We start from the raw sequence: 24,997 nt of genomic DNA, 5'->3' as shown, positions 1-24,997 counted from the left end.
CGTTCCAAATGGTGCGCCACAGGACCTGAAACTGAACTTGGGGGAAGTCTTGGGGGCTTTGATGGGGGGGAGGGCATCCAAGGCCGACCCGGAGCCCTGGAGGATGTGGCTCCAAACCCTCCTCCTCTGCTCCTCTCTGCCCAGCCCCGAGGCCAGGCCTGCCCCACGGCCCCTGGAGCAGCACCAACAAGCCGCCAGACCTGGGGAAGCGGCAGGAGCCGGGCCTCCGTGGGGCCGCCCAGAAGCCGGCCCCGGTCTGCAGCCACTCTCAGCTTCCGGTCAGACCGACCTATGAGCTCGCGGGTTGCCATCTGGAAGCACAGGGGATCCCCATGGCCCAGAGCGCTTATTCCCGCCTTACAGAGGGGTGAACTTGGGCCCCAGGGGACTAGTGACATGTTCAGGTCCCCAGCCAGCATCTAAACCCGGGTTCTGACTGGTGCCTGCAGTGCTGGGTTCCCCCCGCCCCCCCGCCCCAGCACTGTGAAAAGGAGGAGGCGGGGCCAGCGCTGTGGTGTAGCAGGTGGAGCCGCAGCCTGGGACGCCAGCATTCCATATGAGCACTGGTTCAAGTCTCGGCCGCTCCACTCCCAGTCCGACTCCTGCTAATGGCCTGGGAAAGCAGCAGAAGATGGCCCAAGCGCTTGGGCCCCTGCACCCACCTGGGAGACCCGGATGGAGCTCCTGGCTCAGCACTGGGGAGTGAAGCAGCAGACGGAAGACCTCACTGTCTCTCCCTCTCTGTGACTCTGACTTTCAAATAAATAAATCTCAAAAAAAAAAAAAAAAAAAAAAGACGGAGAAGATGGGCAGCCAGGTCAGAGGTCAAGGGTCAGTCTGGGTATTGTGGCCCCACCCTCCCACCCCCCAGGGTGGTGTCAGTCATCCCTGCAGGCCTGCCCCAGATCCCACCCCCCAGGTGTCAACCTGTCTCATCAAGTGCATAGCACAGGAACCCATCCATCAGCGACTCCCGCCCAACAGTTAGCAACCGGGTCAGTCAGTAGCAGGGACTCGCATGACACGGAGTCCTGCCCGGGGCAGGCCGTGAGCAAATGAACACACGAATGAATGAATGAATGAATGATACCGTCACTCAGGACTCAGCTGCGCCTCGTGCGCCTCCCTTGCGCCAGGCCTCGCTGGGTGAACTCACAGGGCGGGGAGGGGCAGTGTTTAATTTCCGGTGCTGTGATTGGTCCCTGGGGCTTCCCCCACGAACAGGACATGGGCACTGAGGGGCCTCGGGGCACTGAGCCTCCTGTGCCCGGAAGCGGCTGGGACAAGCGGACAGCAGCAGGCACCCTGCCCAGGCAGCCTGGTCACCCCCGCACAGAGCGCCGCCCTCCAGGCAGCTCCCGGGCGGCGCTCACGGACCCCTGCCCCAGCGAGCTAGGCGTGGCTGGGAGCAGACATGAGGCTTGGGGAGGCTGCGGACCCACGACTCACGGCAGAGGCCTGGCGTGGACCCCGGGGGCTCAGGCAGGCTGGGGGCACCCTCATGGCGTGAGCTGCTGTGTCCAGGCCCCAGTTCCCCTCTGCTGCTCCTAAGAGCCAGGCCGGGGTCCCCGGGCCAGGGGCTCCTTTCCAGCAAGGCCTGGGCTGGCAGATCACTCACTCCGACTCTGAGGCCCCCCAAACACCCACTGATTCAGGCCAGGCCTGAGACGGGGCCTCGAGGAGCCGGCAGGCCGCACACCAGAGGGGTGGCATCTCCAGCGCTGGCCCCCAGCAGACGTGCTGGGCCCTGGGCTTTCAGGTGGACGAGATACTAAGACCGCCCCCCCCCCCCGGCCCCAGGACAGCTAGCCCACTCCCTCGGACACTCCCGCAGCCGCACACACCCGCAGGGCGCTGCTGTGCCGACCCCGCCAGGCCAGCGCCACACCTGTCTGCTCCCACGGAAACCCCCCGTGGACCTGAGACTCGAGGACGGTTAGTCCCATGGTGCAGTGAGGAGGCGGGGGCTCGGGGAGCCCAAGCGACAGCTGGGGGGGGGCGGGGCCAGGTCTGCCGAATCCTCTGCACCCACCCCAAAGTGACAGCGTGGGGGCAGGGCCGGGTCTGCCCAGCCCTCTGCACCACAGGTGCCCCCACCCCAGCAGATGGGAGGGGCCCCCATGGCAGCCACTCTGGTGCCAAGAGCCAGAGCCAGGTCCCCTCACCTAGAACTTCCTGTGCCCACAGGCAGGACAGCAGCAGGGGATGTGTGGGCCTCCCCCCAGGGGCAGCCTGGACCCCTGGCTGGGGGTGGGAGAGAACCCCCAGACTCCATGGCCACAGCTGACTGCCCCCCACCTCCCTCCCACACCCCCCTCTCCCCAGGGCCACCCGTCAAGTCCTCCTGCGCATCTGCCTCTGGGGACCCAGACTCAGGACCACGTTTCTTATTTTATGTGTTTATTTGAAAGGCAGAGAGAGAGAGAAAGAGGGAGAGGGAGAGGGAGAGGGAGAGGGAGAGGGAGAGGGAGAGGGAGAGGGAGAGGGAGAGGGAGAGGGAGAGGGAGAGGGAGAGGGAGAGGGAGAGAGAGGCCTTCCAGCCACTGGTTCACTCCACACGGGTGCAGGGGCCCGAGCACTCGGCCGTCTTCCACTGCTTTCCCAGGCCATTAGCAGGGAGCTGGACAGGAAGTGGAGCAGCGGGGCTGGAACGGGCACCGCGTGGGCTGCCGGTGTTGCAGGTGCAGGCGTCACCCGCTGTGCCACGGCACCGGCCGGCCCCAGGCTCCACACTGCTGAGCCTTGAATTCTCAAAGACACCCTAAGGGGCACCTCCCAAACCTCATCCTCCAAACCCACGGGGGGCCTGTGTGTGCCGTGCGGAAACACAGGCGCAATGTGCACGCTTATGGCGGTCTGTGCCTGTGTTCCCGTGTGTGCAGGTGTGTGTACCCTGTGTGAATGACCATGCGCACGTATGTGCACCATGTGTGTATGTGTGTATGCTGAGTATACGCCTGCGTGCCTGTGTGTGCAGGTGTGTCCATGCATGTGTGTGTGTGTTGTCTGTGCATGCAAGTACGTATGGCCTTGTGTGCATACATGCGTGTGAGTGTATGCTTACAAGTGTGTGTACACCCTGTGTATATGCGTGTGTGCACTTGTGTGTATAACCCTGTGTGTGTACAGTTGTGTGTATACCTTGTGTGTGTACATGTTTACACCCTTGTGCGTGTATGGGTGTGTACACGTGTGTGTACACTCCGATGCGTCAGAAAACCCCTCAGTTTCCGGAGGCCACCGGAAGCACTGGGGCAGGGCTGCTCAAGGCGGGGATGACGCCGACTCCAGGACGCCAGCTCAAGGCCGCGTCAAAGCGACTGTCAGACCCTTGGCGTCTGCACCTGTGCCTTGCCCTGCCCCGCGGACCCAAGGTCCCCATCCACGCCCAGGGAAGCTGCAGCCCAGGGGCGGGACACCGCCAGGCGGACCCAGGACCCATGCGGGAGCCTCAGTTTCTCGCTGTGACAGCAGGAGGGCCGTGGGCCAAGGCCGGCAGCAGGGGGCGCCCGGGATGCGCACAGCCACGGTGCTGCCGCGGGGCGGGCGGAGCAGGCCTGGAGCTGGGGGGGCAGCGTTGGGTACCGGGCCCCTCGGGGAGGGGCTGCTCCTAGGGGTCCCCTGGGGCGGCTCCAGGCCTGGCCCCGCGACCCGGTCTGGGTCCCCGCCAAGAAGGGCATGCTGGAGAGAGGAAGCCCCGGCTCCCAGGCCTGCTGCGGGGCGGGGCGGGGGCACCCGTCCTGGGCACGCAGTCCGCGGCCGCCCGTTCACGCCTCCGGCTTTCGTAAGCGCCTGCTACTCGCCCCGGCCGCCGGCCAGGCCCCGCGCCCTGCGGGGTTTCTGCGCCCCTGCCCGGGGGCGGCCCTGGCTTTGTCTGGGGCTGCCCCCGGCTGGGCCGCCGGAGTGACCAATTAGTGCGCGCCGCTTCTGTGGCGCCCCGGTCCCCTGTTTGGGCTGTCAGCAGCAATTTGGGCAGGAATGTTGTTGGGGCTGACCTGTTTTTTCAAGCCGGTAACCTATATTGTGTATCATGGCGGGCGCGGGCGCGCGGCCAGCGCCCCTCGGCACCGCCGCCCCGGCGGAACCTCGCGTCCGGAACCAGGAAAATGGACTGGGGATCGGCCCGGGGCGGGCTGCGGCTCACGCCGTCGGGTGCGGGGCCGAGGCGGGGCCGGCGGCGGCGGCGCGGGGTGCGGAGAACGGCCGATTGTTGGCGCGTCTAATTGGGCTGGGGCACCCGCTTGGAGACGGCGGCCGCGTTCCGTTCATTTTGTCAATTAAATCTTGACGATTCACAGCTGACAGAACTCAAGAATCTGTCAACAGCGCTTCGGACGTGCGCGGCGAGAACGCGCACGGAGCGGGGCTCAGCCCGGGCGGGGGGCGCGTTCTCGGGGCTCCTCCGAGGCGGGCCCCCCGCGCGCCCCGCTGGACTCAGCCCCATCCCGGTCCTCGCGGGGTCGGGACGGGGCTCGGCGGAGGGCACCCTGCGGGCGTGGGAAGCCGTGACCTCCGCGGGACCCGCCCCTCTGAACCCCAGTGTCCCCGCGTCCGCTCGTGGGCGGGGGGGGGCGGCGCCCGTGCAGCGCGTGCGTGGCTCCGCCCCCTGAAGAAGCCGCAGACCAGAGGGTTTTGGCGCAGCCACACAGCTGTTCCCCGTCTCGTCTGGAAGCTGATTCTAGAAAGTTCTGGGTACCCTGGCTCTCTGGAGCTCACACCTGGCTTCTCAGAGCTTGGTCCCTGGACCCAGGAGTGCGTTCAGATGCAGAGGGTCAGGCCGGGACACCGCCTCTGCGCACGGTCCCGGCTGCACCCCCTCCAGACGCCCAGGGCCGGCAGGTGCTGGGCGATGACCCCTGTCAGGCTCTGATCACGAGGGAATCGCCCCTGCAGTGCCTGGTTGGGTCTGCAGCCCCAGCCCCCGGCCCGCCCTCAGCCGCCTGGTGTGCCTGGTGTGCCGGCCAACAGGCTGCAGGCAGGCAGAACCAGTCAGGAGCCACAGGTGAGGCCACGCTGCCAGTGCTGCCCAGGGACTCAGCTGTCAGGGGAGCCAGTCCTCCTTGGTACCGCACTCAGCACTGTCCCCGGTGCTACACTCAGTACCACCCTCAGTGCTACACTCAGTACCATCCGTGGTACTACCCTCAGTACTACACCCAGTGCTACACTCAGTACTACACCCAGTGCACCCTCGGTGCCACTCTCCTGGGTCCCTGCAGCCGCCCAACCTGAACGATGCCTCACTGGCTCCTGGTGCTGACCCTGTCGTCCCCAGCACCAGCACCCACCATGTGGGACCCTGGCCCGATCTGTGGGCTTCAGCCTCCTTCTGTATTGATTTCCCCTCCTTGCTGTCTGCTGCTGTCTCCTGAGGACGCTTCATGGGGAGTGAACTCCCCCGGGGCCTCAGCCAGAGACTGCGGTTCCTGTGGTCTCTCATGCCTGGGGATCAGTGTGGTCCCTGTGCCTGGGGTTGGGGACCAGGGTCCCCGTGCCTGGGGGTCAGGACCGGGGTCCCCGTGCCTGGGGGCCAGGTATGGGGGTCCCTGGGGCCTGGGGTCGATGTGGTCCCTGGTGCCTGGGGGGGTCTGAGTGTCCCTGGGGTCAGGGGCGGGGGTCCCTGTGCCTGGGAGTCAGTGTGGTCTCTCATGCCTGGGGATCAGTGTGGTCCCTGTGCCTGGGGTTGGGGACCGGGGTCCCCGTGCCTGGGGGTCAGGGCCAGGGGACCCTGGGGCCTGGGGGTCAGTGGGGTGGCTCCAGCACCCTCAGTGGTCCCACTCCCCAGCATGGGGCCCAGTGAGCCAGAACGCTTGGTGGGCATGGAGGGCTTCCTGGAGGGCCTGCTGAACCCCAGAGCTCAGCCCCGGGGCGAGGCGAGGACCCCGGGGCCTGGCTGAGCGCTGCCGGACCCCTGGCACCACAGGTCCTGCCCAAGCGGGGCACAGAGCTGCTCTGAGTCCCGGGAGTGGACGGGGCATGGGGGGCTGGGCAGCGCCCCAGAGAGGAGACTTCCCTGGAGCACTTGGGCTTGACCCGGGGGTGGGGGCAGGCCGCTGTGGCCACAGCACTCAGCTGATCCATTAGCGAGCACCTCCACCAGCCGGGCAATTAGCGCCCGCGCCTTCGACCCGACGCCTAATCGCACTAATTGATAGGGCAGCCGAGGCCGGCTTCGCGCCTGGGAGCCCAGCCTCCCCCGCCCCCGGGGTCTCCGCAGCACCTCCTCCCAGAGGCCACGGGCGGGACACTGCCCAGCCCCAGCCAGGAGCTGACCCCGGAGCCCCTCGCAGCTCCCAACACCGGGTCCTCCCCTTGGGTACCTGCAGGGTGGGCAAGGCTTGGAGTCCACAGGGCAGGGGGCGGGGCTAAGTGACCACTCCCATCCAGGCCACTGTGACCCAGCAGTGCGCTGGGCGCCTGGGTCAGATGACCACGGGGTGCACGCAGCTCCAGCCGGGCCTCCGAGGGGCTCGGAAGAGCCTCCTGTGTCACGGTGCTGGTGGGGACAGTGGTGAGGATGATGAGGGTGACATGAGGGTGGTGGGCTCAATGGGTCAAATGGCCCCGTTGAGCAGGGACAGTGGGAGCAGCAGGGACTCGGCGAGGCCAGCAAGGGTGGGGTCACAGTGGGGCCCAGTGGCTGCTCTGCCAGGATGGGTGTAGACCCAGTGCACACCCCCACCGTGTGACCTGGGTCTGTCTGGGCTCCCGCGTGCCCAGCCACAGCCTGGCACAACTGTGGTCCCCACTCCCTGGGCCGTGTGAGGCTGGGGTGAGCACTGCTGTTAGCCCCGAGACCCGGACACCCCAGGGATGCCCCAGAGACTCCCCAGGGACTCCCCAGGGACTCCCCAGGGACGCCTCAGAGTCCAGCTTTTAGCTTCAGAGACCCCCACCAAGAAAGTAAACCGTTAACACAGAAATGGCTGGAGCTCTTTACGGCACACCTATCAGCCTTGGGGCTGTAGCCACAGTATATAAAGAGCTCTGACTAGTCAACAACAAATACAAAAGAAATGAAGAATTCATACAGCCATGTGTCCATCCGGGCTGTACAAACGGCAGAGAAAGACAGCTTCGTCAGTCAGCAGGGAGACACGAACCAGAGCCCAGCAGGCGGCACAGCAAGCGCGCTGAGACGGCTGCGATCAGAGAGGGCCACGGCCGCGCGGTGTGGGGGGACACGCTGAGCCCGGGCTGCGGCCCCCCGACACGTCCTGTGTGCCCAGGACACGCACAGAGCTCGCCCCCCTGCTCGGCCCCGGCCCCCTGTCCCCAACAGCCAGGAGGCAGAAGCCGCCAGGCGCCCGTCAGCCGTGAGCGCAGTGGAGGCTGAGCAACAGCAGGGAGCCGGGACGGCCGCACCCCAAGGCAGGCAGCCGCAAAACCCGTGTCTGGACACGCAGCAGCTCGTCCGCCCGCGGCCGGCAGGCAGAGCAGGGATTTCTGCCTGGGGCCGTGGCAATGTCCACCAGCCCTGAGCTGCTCAAACCTCGGACCGGGTGGAAGCCGAGGCCCGCGACCAAGCCCGATGAGACAGCGCCCACACAGCAATCCCAGACCACAGCCCAGGGCCCACACCCCCACTGCCGGCCCCGGGCTCCGCCCAGCTCCAGCCTCCCGCCAGGGCGGACCCAGGGGGCAGCTGGGTTCCTGCCACCCATGCCGGGGGACCTGGGCGGAGCTCCCGGATGCGGGCTTGGCCGGGGTCAGCCCCAGACACCGCAGGTGTTGGGAGGGTGAACAAGCAGATGGAAGCTCACTCGCTAACTCGCTCGCTCCCCTGCCTCTCAGATAAAGAAGAGGGATACAATTTGCCAAAGGTTCTAGGTTCTACAAAGCCAAGCAGGCCCTCAGGAAGTGTGGGGTGGACCGGAAGCAGGGCGGGGGCGTGACTCTGGGCCGCTGTGTGCTCCCCCACCCGTCCTGGGCTGGCTAGTCACGGCCACAGGATGGGGTGGGGGGCAGTGCCCCTCCCCCCAAGTGGCCCCTCCCCCACACAGATCCGGGGAGGGGCTGAGCTTGGTGACGCCCCCACAGCCCCCTGCACTGTATCACTGGCAGCCGGCTCCGCCCCCCCAGCCCTGCCCAATTCCGTGCCTCCCCCTGCCCTCTGCTCGCTTCCATCCTGCGCGGAGAATCCGTCATGGCCTCTGCAGCGTCTGACACTCCGCGAGCCGCAGAGCCGAGCCCAGGGCCTGGCGCCCACCCTGGGCTGAGTCTGGGGTGCACAAATGGCTGCTGTGTGGGCTGTGCACTGCTCAGAAGCGCCTGGCCACAGGGGTGAAGCGAAGCGGAGACCCGGCTCACGCTGTGCCCGCTGCCCCGGCTGGACAGGCCAGGACCGCACCTGCCCGGAGCCTCCTCGGCCTGCTCGGCATCACCGCTACCGGCACCCCAGGAGCTCTCACCAGGCGGCCCCCCCATCGGTGCTGTGCCAGGGGCTGCTTCCGGGAGGGAGGTGGCGGGGATGGGGGCAGTGTTCCGAGCGCTCAGAGCCAGGCCCACAAGCCTGCAGAGAGGCAACGTCAGCCCCCCCCCCGCCCCGGGCCCAGCCCCAGGCCCACGCTCGGGTCCTGCCCTGCTGACGCCGCGTGACCTGGGGGCCCAGGCCGGCTGGGGCTCCATCGCCGAGAGAGCAGAGCTGGCGGGGGCTCCTCGCTGCCGCTGGGTCACTCGTGCTGGCCGGCGCCAGTACCCCGGGCTTGTCACGCTGCTGGCCCAGGCGCTGTTCACCGTGTACCTGTGGGGAGGAGAAGCAGGTGCCGGGGTCCCGGGCACTCAGCAGCACTGTCCCTGGCTCCCAGAACTGGTCTGTGACAACAGGCTGGGAGCCACCCCCACCCCAGAGCCAGCTCCCACCCGGCACTACCCACAGGGGAAGGGCGGTCTCCTCCTCCTCCCACTCCCCACGCCTGGCACCCAGCCCCCCGAGTCCCCTCACCCTGCTCTGTGCCCCCCGCTCCTCAGGCTCCGGCCATACTTCCTGGGGCCCCTCCACAGGCTCCTGTCCTGATCGCCGGCCACTGCCAGGTGCCAGGGAGGCCGCCCCCAGGTGCAGAAGTGGCCGCGTGGGTGTGAGAACCTACGTCTCCCAGCATCGCCTGCCCGCAGACTCTGAGCCCGGCCTGGCACGGCCGGAAGTGGACGCCCTCACGGCATTCCAGACCCGGCTTGGAGACGCAGGGCGTGACCCGAGGTTTACGTTGGTGCGAGCGAAACCCCTGGCAAGAGCGAGGGAACTGGACCAGCTGTGACATCACGGCCCGCACCTGTTCCTCCTCACTCACAGAAAACCCAAGTGGCCCGGGTGGCTCCGTCCAGGTCCCGGCACCTAAGGCTGTCGGAGGGTTACGGCAAGTTAAGCTGGTTTTGAGGTCCCTCGGGGAGTCCTGCGGTGCCCGCCTTGGCTTCACAAATAGGAGACCCGGACACAGAGAGGGTGTGGGGAAGCCAGGCCCTGAACTTGGCCCCGGGGCGCCAGGCAGGCTGCAAGGTGCGGAGCGCTCTGTAGCTGGGCCACCCGCCTCCTTGTGTCCGGGACACAGGTCTGCGGGACACGAGAACCACGCAGGATGTGCAGGGCTGCGCTCTGCCTGGCAGAGGGGCCAGGCGTCCCCACACTCGGCCCCACCTTCCTGGTGAGCGGAGGGGGGCTGGACTACAAAGAGAAGAATGTTCCCGCAGTGCATCAAAGCCAGCCCCGCCCCCTCCCGCCCAGAGCCAGCAGCTCGAATTCCTCCCCCCCCACTGCAGCTCCCCCCACCCCGTGAGGGGCGGAGGCACAGCCAGGGGCTCCCGCTCTGTCTGCCCGCTGCCCCGTGGGCACATGGCTCAGGGCCTCGGCTATGAAGCAGGCCTGTGAGTCCCCACCATGAACCTGTTTCGAGGACACAAAGAGCCGGCGCTCCGATGGGCGTGGTTGAAAACTGTGCCGCCCCTTCCCCCGCCCCCGTGCCCGGTCCCAATCCCAGGACGCCAGACCCTGCGCCTGTTTGGGGTCTGGGCAGAGCTCCCACGGGGGCAGGGTCCGGACATGGGCGCAGGCGGAGCCGCCTGCCCATCTGCAGGGGAGGGAACTGGGGACAGGGACCTTGTGGGCAGCTCCTGTCATACCCCCAGCCCCAGCCCCGGGCCCCGCCCCCGTGTTTGCAGGGCAGGCCCAGACCCCTAGAGCGGCTGTGGCACAGGCCCATCCGCCCACCCCTGCAGGCCCTGCCCTCGCTGCCCGGGGGTCAGGACAGGGAGATGGGGGGGGTCGTGTCATTCGTCACTGACACCTATCTTGGCTCAGGGTCACCAGGAAAGGGTCCAGCCTTGGATTTCTGCCCCTGAACACATTGGGAGGGGCACGGGCAGGTAGGGGATGAGGGCAGGGCCGGGACATGTCCCACTGCCCTGGGGGTCCCGGAGATCCTCCCCGCCCCCACCACAAGGAGAGGAAGGGGCCACAGCGCTGGTGGGGACGCTGGGCACGCCCCTGGGTCTCTGAGCCCCGCGCTGGCCGGGCACGGTGCTCCCAGGCCTCTGGAGACGGGAGCTGTGTTCCTGGCCTGGGGTGTCCGGCCCGCACACCCCACTCTGGCCCTGGCTCTGATGCACTGAACGGCGGGGCGGAGCCTGGAGTGGGACAGAATGGCAGAATAGGGCCGCGCAGGGCGAGCCCCCAGGCAAGTCCACGCCCTTGGGTGCCCACGGAGGCAGCCTGGCAGGACGGCCACGGGAGGCCACACCAGGCCACCCAGTGCCCTGCTGGGTCCCCAGAGCCAGCTTGGGAGGCACTGGGGGCCCCGCCGGCTGCACGGTGGGCTGGCTGCTGCCTGCTCCCAGCCTGGCGGACGCTGGGGGACGCGGCTCCGCTCCGGGGCCCCGCCGGCTACACGGTGGAATCGCTGCTGCCTGCTCCCAGCCTGGCGGACGCTGGGGGACGCGGCTCCGTTCCGGGGCCTCCCTGGTGGGCGTCTGAGGCGCTCGGGGGCCCCACTGGAACACCGCTGGGGAGGAGAGTCCTGGAGCTCATTCCTGGACCGTCAGAGGATCCGGGGGGCTCGGGCCGAGACCCCCAGGCAGGGAAATGGCCTTGTCCAGTGGGAGTCTGTGTGCCCTTGAGTGACGTCATAATGCCAGGAGCACTGCTGTGTGTGGCCCCGTGTGAGCAGGGACACCATGGAGACACACACAGGCTCACATGTCAATCACATACAGGCTCACATGTGTAATCGCATGCACGCACATATGTGCGCACATAGGCTCACATGCGCAATCACACGGGCTCACATTGCAATCACACACAAGGCGCACATGTGTAATCGCATGCACACAAGGCTCACATGTGTAATCACACAGGCTCACATGTGTAATCACGCGCACACATATGTGCACACACAGGCTCACATGTGTAATCACACACATGCACGCAACCCAAACTCGCAGGCACACACACTCACATATGTGCACACACACACGCATACACACACAGCCTTGCACTCACACACATGCACTTGAACATGTACACTGCCCCCACACCTGCACACACAAGCATGCAGACACGCTTATGCACACACATGCACACGCACGCACACAGCCACCCCCACTTGCTCCCCGAAGGCCAGGCAGGGGCTTCCCTCACAGGCTGGGGTGGGCCCACGAGGCCCCCTGGGAAGCTGGCTCTGGGGTGGGAGCCCCTGGAATGCAGGCGAGACGTGGCTCCCGCCTGGGCCTCTGGAGCCGCCATCTTGCCACAGCCTCCATCTGGCCCCGGGGCGCGGGCACGGGGAGCCCGGAATGAAAACTGACCTGTGTTTGTCCGTCAAGCGCCCACGTCGATCTGGGTGACAGGCCTTGGGCAATCTGTAATAAAGTAACAGCCGGGCCCAGACAGGCAGCTTGGGGGCGGGGAGGCGCCGGCCGGAACCGCCCGAGCGCAGGCCCACGGGTCCGAGCCTCCGCATCCCTGCTCTGCGCCATGGAGCAGCTGGAGCCGCTGCGGCCACACTGGCTGCTGTCGCCGCTTCTCGGGGACCTCGGGCGAGGGGCTGCTGGTCCCCGTGAGCCCCCACTGATGAGCCCAGTGACAGAGGAGGAAGCAGCAGCCCAGAGAGGTCAGAGCCACACGGGGAGCCCCAGGCCCCCATCAGGGTCTCCCCAAGGCCAGCTCACCACCTTCTGCGCGTTGTCCTCTCTGTGTTCGGCTCTATGTGGCCTCCTGATGCCCACTCCCCCTCCGCATCCGGAGGCCCGGCTCTGCCTCCTGGACAGGAACGTGAGGGCTGTGCGTCAGCAGCCAATGTGTGACCCGGAGGATGGAACTCATCAGCCCTGATGGCAGCTGAGCAAGGCAGAGGAGTGGCCGCCCACGCCCAGACCTGACTCAGGGCTCTGCAGTGGCCCGGCTCAGACACCCGACACAGCAGGCGCCAACTATGCGCCTCGGGCGCAAGCCACGTCCAGGGGCCTGGCACGGGAGGGAGGTCTAGAGCTAGGAAATGGCCGGGGGGCTTGGGCTGCTGCGTCCTGGGTCGGCTCTGCTTTCTTCGTGGGACGGGAAAAGGCCAGGCGCGTCACCGCCTTCTCGGGCCCAGGCTGGGCTGCAGGGGAGCCTGGGGAATGTGGCCACTGGGAAGCAGCATTCAGTCAGCAGCAGGCAGGGGGCAGGGGCCCAGGGTCCATCTGCAGGGGTTCACAGCCACCTCTCACCCAGCCTCCGGTGCAGCCCTGGGGCGCCGCCCTCCCTGCCCCGTCCCTGCACTCACCGGCCTGGAGCCTATCTGAGCACCGGCCCGGTTGAGCTCAGCGCGTGCACAGGCGGTGCCTCGAAGCCCTGCCCCCTACGGCTGCCCAGCACCCGTGGGCTCCCAGCAGGCTCCAGCCAGCGCAGCGCTGGGTCACGGCTGTGCGGACAGGGCCGCCCGACCCCTGCCCGTGGGAGCCGGCCTCCTCAACCCCCGCCCCCACGCCTGTCTCCATCCTCAGGGCAGGAGAGAAGGAAACTCGCGGAGAATCCTGGAGGACGCAGGGCCCAGCGAGCGGCAGGCTGCTCAGCCTGCAAGCAGAGAGAGGCCATCTCCAATCTCCCTACCCAGGGCCGCACAGTCCTGGGGCCCTGAGACCCGGGACAGGCCTCCCCTGACCCCCTGGGGTCTTCACTCAGCCCAGCTGGCTCCCCCGCCCAGGCTCCCGCCAGCCTCAGACCCACGTGCAACATACCCCAGCCTGCTGGCGGCCTCACGTGGTGCCCAGAGTTCCTCCTCCATTCCAGCTGGGGAGTGAGCCCCCGCCGCGGGGCGCGGGGCCGGAGCCACTTCCCGGTCTCAGCGCCTGCTCCCCGCCCCCACGGGGGTCGGCAAGGCAAGGAGCAGCAGCAGTGACTGGGCGACCTGCGAACTTCCAGCTGTGAGGGCCCAGTGGCCGGGGCGGAGTGGGCCCCGGCGCCATCTGCACAGTGACCCGGCGTTTGCCGTACCTGGCACCCGTACAGCCTGGTTCACCCGGGATTTCCAGAGGCCAGCAGAGGAGCCGCCCCCCAGCGCAGTCACCGGCCCTGCAGTGTGCTGGGGCCACATCCCCGTGGGATCCCTGGGGACTCCGGGGCTGTGCCCCACACCCCTGTGGCAGCTTGGCCGGCCCACCAGATCCCTTCGTGGCTGCCCACAGCGTGCTCCCCGGCCCCCACAGCGCGCCTGGTGGGCCGCGGGCGCTGGGTGCTGACGCCCGGGGAGCAGACCCGCACTCGGGAGCGAGTCTGGGCCCAAGAACGCAGGGAGCCGCCCGCACAGCGCAGGGAGCGCGGATCCTGGCGTGACCGCCTGCCTTTCGGGTAGCGCGGGCAGCAGGCGATTCTTCCAGAAAGAAAACGAAATCAAGACAGGGCAGCGTCCCGCGCGTGATTGGAGCCCGCAGCGCCAGGGACACCGGGAGCCAGGACGCGGCCCCGCTCCCCAGTCCCTTCCGCCGGGTTCCTCGATGTCCAGGGTGCGCACCCTCCGACAGCCGCGGGGGTCCGGCGCCGTCTCCATCCGAGCTTCCGGGCTTAGACAGCGTTCGCGGGGCGCTTCCCGCCCGAAGCCGGCGCGGGGCCTGCCACAGCCCGCCCGGGGACACCTCGGGCCTCCTGGCCTCGTCCCGTCCGGCGCCGCGCCGTGCGCACGAACACCGCGGCCTGGCCTCCGCTGCCCTCACAGGCCCAGGCTCCCGGGTTTTGTTTCGTTTTTTCCCCCCAGGCCCCAAGACGGAGGCGGGGTCGGGGCTGCCTCCCTTCTCCCTCCGAGCCCGCGGGGCCTCCCGCTCTGCGCCCCAGGCGCTCCGCAGCAAAGTGACCGTGGACCTTGAGTCCGACCCCGGCCTCCCCGGCCGTGGGCCCGGGGGCCCCTCCGCGAGCGCGCGGGGGTCTCCTAGCTTCCAGCCGGCTGGGGAGACTGAGTCCGGGTTTGTGGGGGGATCTGACTTCGGTGTTTCAGGTGCCGGGTTTTTCCGCCAAGGACCTCAGACGCCTGCAGCCCCTCCCCCGCCGCAGCCCTCACCCGGGCCGTGGTGGGGGTTGGGGGGTAGGGGGGAATCGCGTCCTTCCAGCTGCGTCCAGGGCGCTCAGGGCCGCGCCCGGGCCCCAGCGCCAGCAGCCAGGCTCCGCCGGGCCAAGGGGTCCCGAGAGCGCCGAGCCGCGGGCGCGCCGCGGAGGGGCCTGCGTGGCCGGTGGAGGAGGGGTGAGGACCGAGGGGGCGGCTTTTAACGAAAAAGGAGTTGAATCATCAACTAGACCATTAGGGCTAATGCGCTGTGCTGTAAGATGCGGGATCAATGCCGGGCCTCGGGGGCCGGGGGCGGGAAGGGGCCCGGCAGCGCGGCAGCCCCCAGCGCGCGGCGAGGCTCTGGCCCATTTGGGGGAAATGGATTTTCGCGATTTGAGAAACAAAGTGCGCGAGGCCCGGATGTGCTGACGCTGCGGCTCCGCGCGGGGCTCCAGGCCCGGGCCGCTCCGGGGAAGGGGTGAGAAGCAGAGAGACGCCGAGGAGCGGGAGTGCCACACGCAGACCCAGGGGGCGGGGGCGCCGAGGAGGGAGGCTCGCGCAGACTCCCGCGGCGGGAAACGCGCCCGTGCGGCCGGGGCGGGGCCCCTGGCGCTCCGAGGGCCCGGGTCAGGCTTCCCCTGGGCCAAGGAAGGCGCGGCCTGCGCAGGATGCAGCGGCCCTGGCACCGGCTTCGCGGGGCGGCTGTGGGAGGCCGGGACCGGTAGGGGCGCACGCGCCCTGGACCTCTGTTCCAGAGGCTGGCAGACGTGGGTGCCGGGAGGCCGGCGTACGCACCCCAGTCCCGGCCGCGCTCGGCGCACTGAACCCAGGAAGGCCAAGGTCGCCGGGGGCGGGGGAGGGGGCTGAGCGGTGGGTGATTGCCCCAGTGTTCCCGGGGAAGCTGGGGTGGGCGACCAGAAGCGCAGCCAAGAGCAGCTTCAGAGACCGGGGGCCTCCCCGACAGTTTCAGCAGAGCGGAGGCCTCTCCTGGGCCCCTCCGCGGCGGTGGCGGCGGTGGGCGGGGTGCGCTCTGGCCCTGGCCCTGAGACCGGTGCAAGATGGCCATGGCCTCCACGTTTCCACTCGGGTCTGGTCAGGACCCTTCCAGCCCTGGGGGGTTGGGCACCCTAGGCTGTAAGGAGCCGCCAGCAGACATTCTGAAGGGTCCTTGTCCATATAAGCAGGTGGCACCCCCGAATCAGTGTCAGCACCGTCGGGGAGGCGCCATCTCCCCCTTCGTCAGCAGCCAGCTAGCTGGGAGCTTCCAGCCCCAGGCCCCAGGCCCCAGGCACGGCAGGGGGCTCACACAATTCTCAGGGTGGGGTCCTGAAGTGTAGGGGAGCCTGCTGGAGGAGGGCAGCGGCCTTGGGAGCCCATGGCCTCCCCTCCCCACTCAGGGGGCGTCGGGCGCCCAGCTGGACGGGAGGGAGTGGAGGAGCGCCGGCCTGTGGGCCTGGGTTCCCCCAAGGACCCGGGGTTTAGGAACGCGGTGGATGGGCGCCAGCGCTGGAGGGGCGTGGGGCGTTTGGGATGCAGCTGTATGCGTAGGTGGGTGCGGTGCCTATAGCTGAACTGGCCGGCGGGGACCGGCGCTCAGCTGTCTCGGGAGCGTGCAGTGCGGCTGTCTAGGAGCCGCAGTGCGAGGTGATGGCGGGCGCAGGGGCGCAGGGGGCCGGGCCTGTGAGCCGAGCGTCCCGCCGGTAACCGGGTACTGGACCGGGGCGCGCACAGTTGAGCCCGCGCCACGTTCACCGTGCGACCTGTCCACTCGGCGGATGGGCGCGCAGAGCCCAGGGAGGCCTGCGAAGGCGGTGCACGGCCAGGGATCGCAACGCTGCACCCACCTTGCCGGCGCGGAGTGCGCAGACAGCGGGCGCACCCGGGGGCCCAGGGACAGAGTGGTCGGGGCTGTGTCTAGCTCACCCGGCCCCCACGCAGGGCCGGGCCGGGGAGCAGGGAGGCGGCCTGCCCGAGCGTCACCGTTCCACAACCTTCGGGTTGATCCTCCGCCTCTGGGACCCGCACGGGTTCCGTGCCTCCGCCATCCCGGCCGCCGCCCGAGCTCCGCGGACGGTGCGCGCACCGGACAGATCCGCCGCGCCAAACCCCGGGGGCCACTGGACAGGCCCGGGAGGGGAGCGGGCAGGGGCGAGGTGAGAACTAAGGGGCGGGGCCCCAGGGCCGCGCCAGACTCCCAGACGCCGGCGGGACGCCAGGTGAGCCGCGCGGGAGGCAGGGAGGGGGCACGGGCGCCGGGGCAGGGTGGGGGCGGGGCCGGAAGGACTGCGGGCAGCGGGGCGGGGTCCCCCGAGGGCCGCGGGCAGAGTCCAGAGGGCCAGGGCGGTGCGCGCCGACGCCTGGCGGTCGGGGAGGGGGCACGGGGCGGCTCCGCGTCCGAGGGGTCCCGACTCCGCGCAGGGGGCGCCACTGCCGGGCACCGCTCCTTCCAGCTCCGCAGTCCCGCGGGTGCCCGCATCGCTGCCTGCTGGGAAGGAAGCGTTGGCCGGGGAGGGGACGCGCCCGCCTCGCGGCCCGGGCACGAAGGCGTGGAAGGACGGGAAGCCGCCGCGCCGACTCCCCCGAACAGAGCCCGGGCGGCGCGAGGCCTCGGCGCGTTGGGATGGAAGTCCGGAGGCCGCACTTCCAGCGGCCTAGCCGAGGCGCCTCCCCGCAAGGAAATAAAGGGGCCGGGCCTCCCGCCCCCGCAAGGAGCCCTCGGACCGGGGCGGGAGGCACCCCTGGCCGGCGGGGACGGACCGACACGCGCGCAGAGGAGGGAAGCGTGGCAAGGACCCCGGGAGAAGAAGCAGCGACCCGAGACGGGAAGGGGTGCGCGGAGCCACGGCGCGGTCGTGCGGGTCGGCAGCCTCCCCGGCGTCCCTCCCAGGGACTGGCGGCACCAAGGGGCCCTGCTGTTCCGAGCCGGGGCGCCCTCGGCCCAGGACTCGGCCCTCTGGCGGGTGCCTCCCCCGCTCCGGGACCCCAGGACGCTGGGTGCTTGCAGCAGGCCTGGGAAACCGGAGACACCAGCCCGCGCCCCGCTCAGTGTGCCGGCCCGACGGCGGCTGCAGCCCTCCCTGCGTGCGCGCGCGTAGCTCGGCCCGGGGCCCCTCAGCCTCCCACCCGTGTCTCGGCCGAGGGGATGCTCCCCGCCAGGAGGGCGGGAACCCGCGAACGCTGCGTGGAGAAGGAAACACGTGCTTCCTCAGAAAGCGACTCGATAGGCCTAAATGCATTTCGGCTAAACAGAAAGTAAAAATAAAAATTGCAGACAGCAGGGTGCAAGCTGGTCCAAAAGGAGACCCCGATTGAGTGACAAATTCCCAACGGAAGCAGCCCCCAGCACGTTTTCAGGTTGGGAGGGAGGGCGCTGCCCCAACCCCTCACCCCCACCCCACCCCCGGGAGGCGCGGCCCACCTGCTTCTGCCGTTTAAGTTTGTGCGCATTGCCCCATCTTAAAGCGAACTTGGGACCACAAATCCGAACTTGGAGAGAACAGGGCAGGAGTCCCCATCCCAGCACCAGCACAGGTGCTTCTCTCTAAACAGTGTTTCTATAATGCGGAATAGGCCGAGGCCAATCCGCCGCCCCCTGGCCAGAACCCAGGGTTCTCAGCCCCTTTGTCCTGCTGAGGGGACAGGGCTGCCCCTCTGGGGTCCACCTGTTGCGGGGTGACTTTCCTTTCTGCCTTGGGGACCTGGCAGCTTTGGCTGGGGATTCTAGAAGCAGGAGCTCACCTCCCAGCAGCCTCCGCGGACAGGCCACCTGTGGGGCAGCTTGGCCAAAGGGTGCTAGGTACCAGCAGGAGGAGGGAGCCTGAACTTCGTGGCCCCAGCCCCAGGAATGGCGGGGGCCCCAGAGACGTTCCTCTGTTAGCACTCGGCCAGTTACCAGGAGGGAGAGAGACCCCCACCCTGCCCCGGCCAGTGCCCAGGTGGACAGGCAGGCAGAGCCCTGGGAACCTCCCAGACCACCCCTCTGTCCCCTGCCACTGATGAGGATGCCCTGTGGGCATCTCTCCCCCAGCGGAGGCCCTGCAGACTGGGGAGCCGGCCAGAGGGCCATTGCCGATGCCAGTCAGCCCCTCGCTGTGGCTGTGGGTGAGGCGGGAAAAAGTGAGCCTGGCTCCTGCCTGCTGTCTCCCCAGGGGCCCTCAGTGGCCACAGGTAGGGCAGGGTGACCCCCCAGATGAGGCAGGCACCCCCAGAGCTCCTGCCCACCACCTGGGCTGGTGAGTTCTAACAGCACTGCCTCTGGGCCCCGGAGGGACCCACCCGTCCTGGGCGCTCTGCTCCCCACAGGAGGTGCTTGCCCACCACAGCTGATGGAGCTGGCCTGGGGGCCCCGTCCGCTTCCCCCAAGTAACAGAGGGCTGAGTCCTCATAAGCTTGTGAGTGGGAACCCCAGGCCGAGGGAAGAGCGTCCCCCAGATTGCTGGCTGAGTAGGACCCGGCCGAGCCAAAGGCCGCGGGGCAGTGTCCACCGCAGTTTGGCACAACTGGGCTCAGGGGCTGTGTACTGGAAGCCTTGAGCAGCTGGGATGGCTGACCCTGGGTCTCGCTGAAACTGGGTGTGAGATGCGGTGGGCCCGGACCTGCGCGAGGGAAGGGGCTTGTGGCGCAAAGCGGTTCCTCCGCGGCGGCTGCGGAGCCAGCCCGCCCGACGTGCGCTGCCATGCACTGCGCAGGAGCTCGGGCCGGGGCTCCAGTTGCCCGCCAGGGTAAGCGTGGGCTACGTGGTGCGCACTGCCCTGCTCGGCCCCCATAGCGCCAGAACCTTGTGGATGGTGCCTGGGTAGGGCCCGCTCCGGCCCCGGAGCCGCACCCGCTCCTCCATCACGAGGTTGTGCCCCCAGCGCTCCGTGGAAAAACGCAGCATATCTCTCCGAATCCGCTCCACACGGAGCTGCGTTAGACTCTGCCTCTCTCTGACGCCGGTGGGCGAAGGGCCACTCCCCGGGCTGTTCTGGGCCGCCCATGTAAGGCTCCATTGCGGGCACATATGTCCCCGCGGACGCTGGCCACCACCACGCGGGTGCCGATCGGCGGAATAAAATGGTCGCGTCGCATTGCGGGGAAATCCCGCTTGGCCTACGCATAGTGATCTCGCTCCATAAGGTCCGAGGAGGACGCCCCGGGGTCCCAGCACAGCCGGGTGGGTGCTGTGCTCCCAGGCCGGCGCACGCGGCACAGAGGGCCGGCGCGGGAGAACAGCGATCAGGCCTGCACACCGCCGCCGCTGCAGAGCTCGGCAGGGATGTGTCCGGTGACACAAAGCGACAGAAGTCCGGAGGAGCCTGCGCCTGGGGCTTGGGTGCCGGGAGGAGCCCGAGCGAGGGGTGCTGGGGCCTGGAAGGGCGCGCAGGTGATGAGCCAGCAGGTGGAGAGGCGCCGCAGCCTTCTCCCCGCACGCACCCCGCGATCCCTGCCGCTGCTGACCCGAGCAGCGGCCTTGGAAAGCAGCAAAGCCGCTGGTGGGAGCCCTTCTAAGTCCCTCCAGGCAAAGCCGGGTGAAAGCCAGTTTCACTGGTGAGAAAAGCTTTGGAGGGCGTGCAGCCCCCCGCCAGACGGAAGCCAGGTCCGGGGGACAGAGGGAGCCATCCACTAACATCTCTCGGAATGCTGCTCCGTAGCCCAGGAGGCTGGCAGCCCAAGGCGTGGGCCTGGGACCCAGAGGGGCCAGGGGTCCCAAGGGTCCAGTCTTCTGAAGGCGCCCCCCGCCCAGGCCCCACAGGCTGGAGGGCTTCCTGGAGCGTCTGGGGTGGGGACAGTTCTGGGTCAGGAAGCTACACCCTGGACCCTGGAGGCGCCTTCTTCTAGGCCGTCTGGCGCCACCCCACTGCCCCAGACCCCAGTGTGGCAGGCTCCTGCGCATGTCACTGGGGTGGGGGTGGGGGGCTTCTCCCAACTGCTCCCAAGTGAGGCAGGGGAGGGAGCCGGGCCTGTCTTCTACAGAGGCTTGATTCTGCCACGCGATTGACCCTTTCAGAGAACCCCCAGGCTCAAAGAAAGCCTCCCTCCCCCTCACCCACAAGTGGAGAGGCTGACGGGGGTGGCTCCCGAGACCCAAACCGCTGGAGCTGCTGTCCCGGGCAGGCTCCCAGAAGAACCTTGCCTGGAATGCCGGGATTTGGTCCGATAGGGCGCCGGGGAAGGGCAGGGGACACTGCAGGAACAGGGCGGGTGGCCTGGGCAAACTCCACGGGGCTCCCGGGCTCTGCCTTTGCTTTCAGAACGGCAGGCCACAGTCGCCTCTTCCTCCTGCTGCCCCTCCCCCACCGCCAAGGCTCGCTGGGGTCCCAGCTGGCCCCCCTGTCAGGAGGAGGAGGTGCAGCTTCGGTTCCGAAGGCCTGCTCACCTGTACCGGGCCCGGCCCTGGCTCCTGGTGTGCCCAGAGCGAGGGCAAAGAATCCGCTGGCTGCTGCCTGCCCCAGCGACCACAAAGCAGTGAAACCATCCAGAAAATGTCCCTTTTTATTCCATACGCAAATACGTAGATTCGTTTAAAAAAAATCTTCGCAGGGAGAACCCAAGAGCAGGGAGAAACGGCAGTCCGGCCCCGCTCAGAGCCGAACACCCGACCCCGCGGGTCCACCGGTCCCTGCAGTCGGGGAGGGCGCCTTCCGAGTCGGCCAGGGCGCGCCTGGGCCGGCCTGGCCCTGCTTTTCGTTTTCTGCAGTCAGATCGGAGAGAAGCCCCGGCCGCAGGCTCGCCAGGGCGGTGGCTGAATTTGCCCTGCTGAGGCCCGGCGGGGTCCAGGTGCCGGCGCCATCCACTCGGTATTGCCCGTCCGCGAGCCGGGACCCAGCCTTGCCTCTGCTTGGAGCCGCGGGGACAGTTTCGCAGGCCCTCCGGGGAGGGCTCGGGAGGCGGCCGGTGCTCCCCAGGTGCAGCGCAGCCGGCGAGAGCAGCCCCTCCCTCCCCAGCCTGCGCCCTGGCGCCCACCGCCCCTCCTGCCATTGCACCTTCAGCGGTCCCCGGCGAGCGCGCGGGCGCTCACACCAGCCCCGGCATCTGCGCCCGCAGAAAGGGCACGGAGGCGGCCGCCGGGAAGGCGGCCAGGGGGTAGGCCAGCGCCCCGGAGAAGCCGAGCAGCGGCGGGGGCGGCGCGGGCGCGGCGGGCGCCAGCGGGAAGGGCAGCGCGGCGGGGGGCCCGGCGGCCGCGGCGGCCGGGGGGCTCTCGTGGTACAGCACCGGCACTCGGACGAGGCGCTGTGCGCCCGGCGGGGACAGGCTGGCCGCCTCCAGCTCGGCCGCCAGCTGCCGCTTCCACTTGTTGCGGCGGTTCTGGAACCAGATCTTGACCTGCGTCTCGGTGAGCTGCAGCGAGGCGGCCAGGCCGGCGCGCTCGGCGCTGCTCAGGTAGCGCTTCAGGTCGAAGGTGGACTCGAGCTGGAAGACCTGGCTGCGCGAGAACACGGTGCGCGTCTTCTTCTTGCGGCCGCCGCCTGCGCCGCGCGCCTCCCCCGCCGCCGCCGCCGGGGTCTCGACCAGCTCCGCCGCCTCCTCTGCGCCGGCCGCCGGGCCCCGCGCCGCCAGCTCCGCCGCGTCGCGCTGCGCGGCGGCCGGCCCAGGGCCCCGCGGCCAGGCGCCCTCCGCTCGGCCCATCTCCTCGCCGGTCTCCGGGGAGTCCCGGTCGCTGGCTGCAGGGGAGAAAGGGGCACACGGTTGGTGGGGGGGCGGGTCCCCAGGCCTCCCGCAGGTCTCGGACAGCCACGAGCGAGCGGGAGAGCAGTAGCGCAGGCACGCGTAGGGCGAAGGGCTGTGCCCGGCGCACATGCAGAAAAGCGAGTCAGCGCCCGGACCACTGCCAAGCAAAGCGAAAGAAACAACGCAGACACAGAAACACCAAGCAGGCCGACGCGGCGACCACTGCCCGCCCCCCACGGCGGCACCACCGGCGGGGAAGCCCTGGGCGGGAAAGACGTCCCTCAGAGAAATTAGAGCACCGGACACCAACAGCCCCCAAAGTAAAAACCCGCCGACCCCTCCTGCTTACTGCCCGCCGCAGATACAAAATGCTTCCCGCTTGCGAAGAAATGGCCTCACGGACTAGGACAAACAGCCCTCCAGAGAAACCCCGGGCAGGTGACCCTGGCCCAGCCTCTGCACCCCAGACCCAGGCGCCCGCCGGGCAGCCTGCCGTGGCCACAGTCGGAACCAAGGGAGCACGGATACGCGCGGCGCCGAAGGACCCGCAGCGCCCACTGCACCGTGCCCCCCACACCCTACACTTGTAGTCCCCGGGGTGGCCTGCGAGGCCGGCTGTGGCTGGGGACCCAGGACCACTTGTCGGCGGCTGGGCTCACAGCGCGGGGGTCCTCCCCACAGCGTGTGTTTGCACGCTCATGCTAGGTGTGCAAGCCACAGCGGCCTTTGTGTCCAGGGCTCCAGCTCTGTGCCTGATGGCACGGAGGTGTGCAGCTCCCCCTCGTGCCTCCCCCATGGTGCCCACGGAAGGGCCGGCTGCTGAGGGTGCCACCGGATCCGGGGAGTCCCTGCCTCCCCACCACGTCCCAGACCCCCCAGAGGCCGCGGCAAGACCACAGGGGCTGAGCCGGCTCACCAGCTCTGGTGTGGAGACGGGGACCCCGACCCGCATGGCACGAAGTGAGAAGGCGAGGCCGCCGCTGCCGGCCCCGGCTGCACTACGACGGGCAGTGACCCCCGCCAGGACTGGGAGAACAATTTCCCACCGCAGGGCCCTTCACAAAAGCCAATGCCCAAGGCCACATCTGTCACCCAGTCTCAGGAATCTGAGCTGGGGTGGGCCCCCAGCTTTCCGAGCGCCCAGAGGTGGCTCCTTTTGGTGAGGAGATCACTCCCACGCCAGGGAGGGGGCGTCCTGGGTAAGTGGGGGCCTCTGGCCAGGGGCTGGCAACACTGGGGGTGGGAGGACCCTGGCTTTCCTGCTGTTCCAGGCAGGTCCCCCAGGGAGGGGACAGAACTCAGGAGTCAGGGTGCCCAGGCAGGAGGGGGGAGCCAGTCCGGGGCCCTCAGCAGGGAACAAAGGCAGGAAGAGAAGGGGGTAGACGGGGAGGGGGGGCTTAGCCTCTGGGCCTGGGAGGACCCCAGGGAGGCCCAGCTGCAGTGGAAGAGGGCGCCCCTCCCCCGCCCCCCCCACAGCAGGGGCCGCTCTGTTCCCCGCCTGCCCCACTCGGGTCTCCATCTCTCGTGGCTCCCAGTCTCCTGTCCGCATCTTCCTCTCTCTCGCCCTGGCTTCTCCCCACGTCCTCGCCTCCCTGCACTCCCGCCTCGCCCACCGGCCCTAGTCTCACTCCTGGCTTTGCTTTGTCCAGTGCCGCCTTCCCCGGCCTCGCTGGGACCGGCAGGGCCTGGGAAGCGGGTAGCGTCCCTTCGGGCACCCTGTCCCACTGAGTGGGCCTGCGAACGCGCCGAACGCCTGCCCAGACCCCGCTGCACGGAAGGAGCACTGCCCAGAGCGGCGGCGACGGACCCGAAGTCACCGGGCGAAAGCGCGGCGAGAAAGCCGGGCCCCGCCGCCCGGCCCACCCAGCCCTGCGCCCTCACTCACTGTCAGGGCTGAGGCCGCCTCCGTAGCCGCCGTGCGCGCGTGGGTACCAGCGGGTCGCGCCTCCGCCGCCCAGAGCGTAGGGCGGCCCGGGACCGGGGGGCGGCCGGGGCCCGAGGCCCAGCGCACCCGGCCCGAGCAGTGCCCGGGCCCGCGCCTCCGCGCCAGGCCCGGTGCCCGCGCGCAGCTGCCGGCGCCGCTGTAGCCGCCGCCGCCGCGCCTGCTCGGGGTCTTCGTCCGTGGGGTCGTCGTCGTCCTCCTCGTCCTCACGGCCGCCGTCGCCCTGGGAGGCGCGCCCCGCGCCCTTGGCCTCGGCGGCCAGCAGGTTCTCGATGAGGAAGGAGGAGGCGCGGGCCGGCGTGGCGCGCCCGGGCTCCGTCAGCTCGTCCGGCATCGCGGTCGCGGGCCCGTCGGGCTCTGCCGCGCTCCGCGGGGTCCCGGGCGCCCGGGGCGCAGCGGGTCCCCGTGCTCGCCGGGGGTGCTGGCGCGCGATCGCGGGCGCACGCGCGGGCCGGGCCTGGAGCCGCTGCCCCGGGGCGCTGGCGTCGGGCCCCGCGCCGGGCTGGGCTGCGCCGGGAGCGAGTGCGCGCCGACCGCCGCTCGGGCAGCCGCCTCGCTCGCCTTTCACGTCGCCGCTCGGGTCGCCGCCCGCGCCGGCTTCGCTGGGGGCGGGACGGGGAGGGGCCTGCGGGGGCGGGGCGGCCCGGGCCGGCGGTCCCGGCGAGTGGCCCGGAGCGCGGCCACGGCCGGGAGACGCCGGCCGGACTGGAGCGCGCAGGCGGCGACGCGGCTGAGGGAGAGCGGTCCGGGGAGCGGGCGGGGGTCCGCGCCGGGCTGGGCTCCGCGGGATCCATTGCCCCGGCCCGCGCCACCCGCGCCCAGGGGGCGGGGCCTCGGCCAGGCGGTCGCGCATTGGCTGCGGGGCCGCGATGAGGCACAGTCTGGCCAATCGGCGCCCGGC

General features: G+C 69.4%; 1 protein-coding gene across 1 annotated transcript; it reads right to left on the bottom strand.

Annotated features, from left to right (window-relative positions):
* Nucleotides 1-20,976: 20,976 nt before the first annotated feature.
* HMX1 (H6 family homeobox 1) lies at nt 20,977-24,796 on the bottom strand. Its single transcript, XM_070069538.2, has 2 exons — nt 24,040-24,796; nt 20,977-22,147 (listed from the first exon to the last, which is right to left on the bottom strand). The coding sequence occupies exons 1-2, from the start codon at nt 24,428-24,430 to the stop codon at nt 21,501-21,503; spliced, it is 1,038 nt and encodes a 345-aa protein (XP_069925639.1). The 5' UTR covers nt 24,431-24,796; the 3' UTR covers nt 20,977-21,500.
* Nucleotides 24,797-24,997: the final 201 nt, after the last annotated feature.

Source organism: Oryctolagus cuniculus, chromosome 2 (genome assembly GCF_051225735.1).
Source record: "Oryctolagus cuniculus isolate XC-2025 breed Fujian yellow rabbit chromosome 2, ASM5122573v1, whole genome shotgun sequence".
NCBI classification, from domain to species: domain Eukaryota; kingdom Metazoa; phylum Chordata; class Mammalia; order Lagomorpha; family Leporidae; genus Oryctolagus; species Oryctolagus cuniculus.
The sequence above is the reverse complement of the archived record's forward strand: the minus strand, read 5'-3'. Positions and strand labels throughout refer to the sequence as shown.

Excerpts from the sequence above, each read along its gene's own strand:
- HMX1 (XM_070069538.2), bottom strand. The coding sequence starts at position 24,430 with ATGCCGGACGAGCTGACGGAGCCCGGGCGCGCCACGCCGGCCCGCGCC. Across the intron at positions 22,148-24,039 it reads AGGCGGCCTCAGCCCTGACA|CCAGCGACCGGGACTCCCCG; the intron begins GTGAGTGAGGGC and ends TCTCCCCTGCAG.